This window comes from Meriones unguiculatus, assembly GCF_030254825.1.
Source record: "Meriones unguiculatus strain TT.TT164.6M chromosome 13 unlocalized genomic scaffold, Bangor_MerUng_6.1 Chr13_unordered_Scaffold_108, whole genome shotgun sequence".
NCBI lineage: Eukaryota > Metazoa > Chordata > Mammalia > Rodentia > Muridae > Meriones > Meriones unguiculatus.
Genome location: NW_026843587.1, coordinates 8,177 through 10,466, shown reverse-complemented (window position 1 = coordinate 10,466; position 2,290 = coordinate 8,177). Strand labels below are relative to the sequence as shown.

Here is a 2,290-nt window from a genome sequence, read left to right as displayed (position 1 = left end):
AGAGCAGCTCAGTTGAGTTCTCACTGTGCAGTGAGGTGGAGCTGAGTGCTGGATCGCCACCCCACCCCCTTCCCTCCAGCAACCCGCCACCCATTGTTGATTTTCTGAGTGCGGTTCTGTGCTGGTGAAGAGAGGCACGTGAATCCCGAGAGTCAGAAGGGACCAGAAGTGTTTGCAGTGGAACCCAACCTGATCGGGAAGGAGAGAACCCACCAAGATTGCAGGAGGCAGAGGACATCTGACAGAAAGGTCTCAGAGGAGAGCAGACGTCTGAGGGAGAGCCTCGGAGGAGGAGAAATTCCCTGGGATCCTCTGCAGAGGATGCATCTGTTTCACCTGGCTCCTGCTGGAGAACACATAGGAGGTTCCATTTTGGAGAGGGGGGAAACTGAAGGCCTAGAGGGGTTCCTCGGGAAAGCCATGGCGGCAGTTCTTTGGGCCTTGATCACCGTCGCGATCACCAGCCTGCTTGTACTTGGACTTGCAGCTGTCCTTCTCTACTTTCTCTCCGAGAAGCTTGGACCAATATGTGTCCAACAAGAACGTACCTCAATAGCCTCTGGAAAAGCAGCACTACTGCAAGAAGTGGTAGTCGTGCAACAAGCGAAATTAGCTGTGATGTTACTGAGGCTGCAGAGACACGAGAGAAGGGGAGTGAGAGAACCGAAGGCCCTCGAAGGAGAAACTAGGGTACGTGATGGGTCAGGGGGCCGGGATGGACAGACAGCCCATGGAACCTGAGTCGCCCCCGGCTCAGGAGGAAACCGAACAAGGGCAGCAACCCCCACCACCTTTCCCATTGGCCCAGGGAGGAACGCCTGACAAGGGTTTTCAACAACCCGCGGGACCTGTGCTTGCAGAATCTAAGGAGCCTCCCCGTGGAAAGCATTCACACTTAGGGGGCTTGCCTGAGCCTAAGCCGAGGTGCCCCCCAATTTCTGAGCCACTCCTGCAGCAGCCCCGGCTGTTTCCTTCAGAGACAGGATCCGCAGAATTGGGTGGATCCTATGAGGACCCCACTGCCTCGTTCACAGGGGTTCAGAGATTTCAAGAGGCCCTCAAGACCCCATACAGTCTGGCCTTGAGAAATGAGCCCGGCAGGGCAGATCTGAAGCATGTGGTGATAGACGGAAGTAACGTGGCCATGGCCCATGGCCTGAAAAAGTTCTTCAGTTGCCACGGAATAGCCCTCGCCGTGGAGTATTTCTGGAAGCTTGGCAACAGAAACATCACCGTGTTTGTCCCGCAGTGGAGAACGAGACGGGATCCTCACTTCATGGAACAACACCTGTTGGGCCAGCTCCAGGACCTCAGCATAGTGGCTCTGACTCCTGCCCGGATGGTCTCCCGAGAAAGAATCTCTTCTCATGATGACAGGTTCCTATTGCACCTGGCAGAGAAGACCGGGGGGATCATCGTGACCAATGATAACCTGAGAGAGTTTGTGACTGAGTCGGCGTCCTGGAGAGAAATTGTTGCCAGGAGACTGCTTCAGTACACATTCGTGGGAGACATATTTATGGTTCCCGATGACCCTCTGGGAAGGCACGGACCTCGGCTGTAAGAATTTCTTCAAAAGGACCTCTTTCCTCCAGACAAGCAGCTGGTTGATGACAGCGGCCCGCCAGGCATGAGCTCTTTGGACTCTGTCCTCAGGAGCCCTAGCCCCAGCCCCAGCCCCAGCCCCAGCCCCAGTCCCAGCCCCAGCCCCAGCCCCAGCCACTGGCCACCACCCCAGAACCACGGAGCCTCTCCAAGCCCTGGGCTTCCTCAGCAACAGCTCTTCACTGTCCCGGTCACACTGCCTAGGATGCAGCAGAAACTGGGCAGGCCCGCACAGAGATCTTGGGCAGAGACCAGCGAGTTGAGGGAGGCGCTGATGAGCATCTTCCCGCACTCTGAGCAGAAACGGAGAATTGACCAGATTCTGCTAGCTCATCCATCCACGATAGACCTGAACACCCTCCCTGGCCTCGTGTTGGATGCAAAGCTGGGCTGAGACTGCACTCACGGTGTGGTGGGGAGAGGACAGGAGAGGGAACTAGGATCTGCCACCTGTTGGTAGTTCCTTCCCTGAGGGAACATTGCTGTATGGTATGGGAGAAAGGAGTGACAGATGTTTGGTGTACACAAAATGGAGATTGTAAATGAACAGAAACAGGGAGAAGTAACTCCCACAAATACAGACCATTGTGTTTTGTTTTGTTTTGTTTTGTTTTGTTTTAAGTTGAAATTTCCTGATTGGCAACCAGGAAGACAACTGCTGTTTAAAGTCCCTGGATTGTAGGAG

General features: G+C 54.8%; 1 protein-coding gene across 1 annotated transcript; it reads left to right on the top strand.

Moving 5' to 3' along the window:
• Nucleotides 1–715: 715 nt before the first annotated feature.
• On the top strand, nucleotides 716–1,999 carry LOC110544907 (NEDD4-binding protein 1-like). The gene is given in 1 exon segment (XM_060375923.1): nucleotides 716–1,999. A coding segment is annotated over 1 exon segment (1,284 nt).
• Nucleotides 2,000–2,290: the final 291 nt, after the last annotated feature.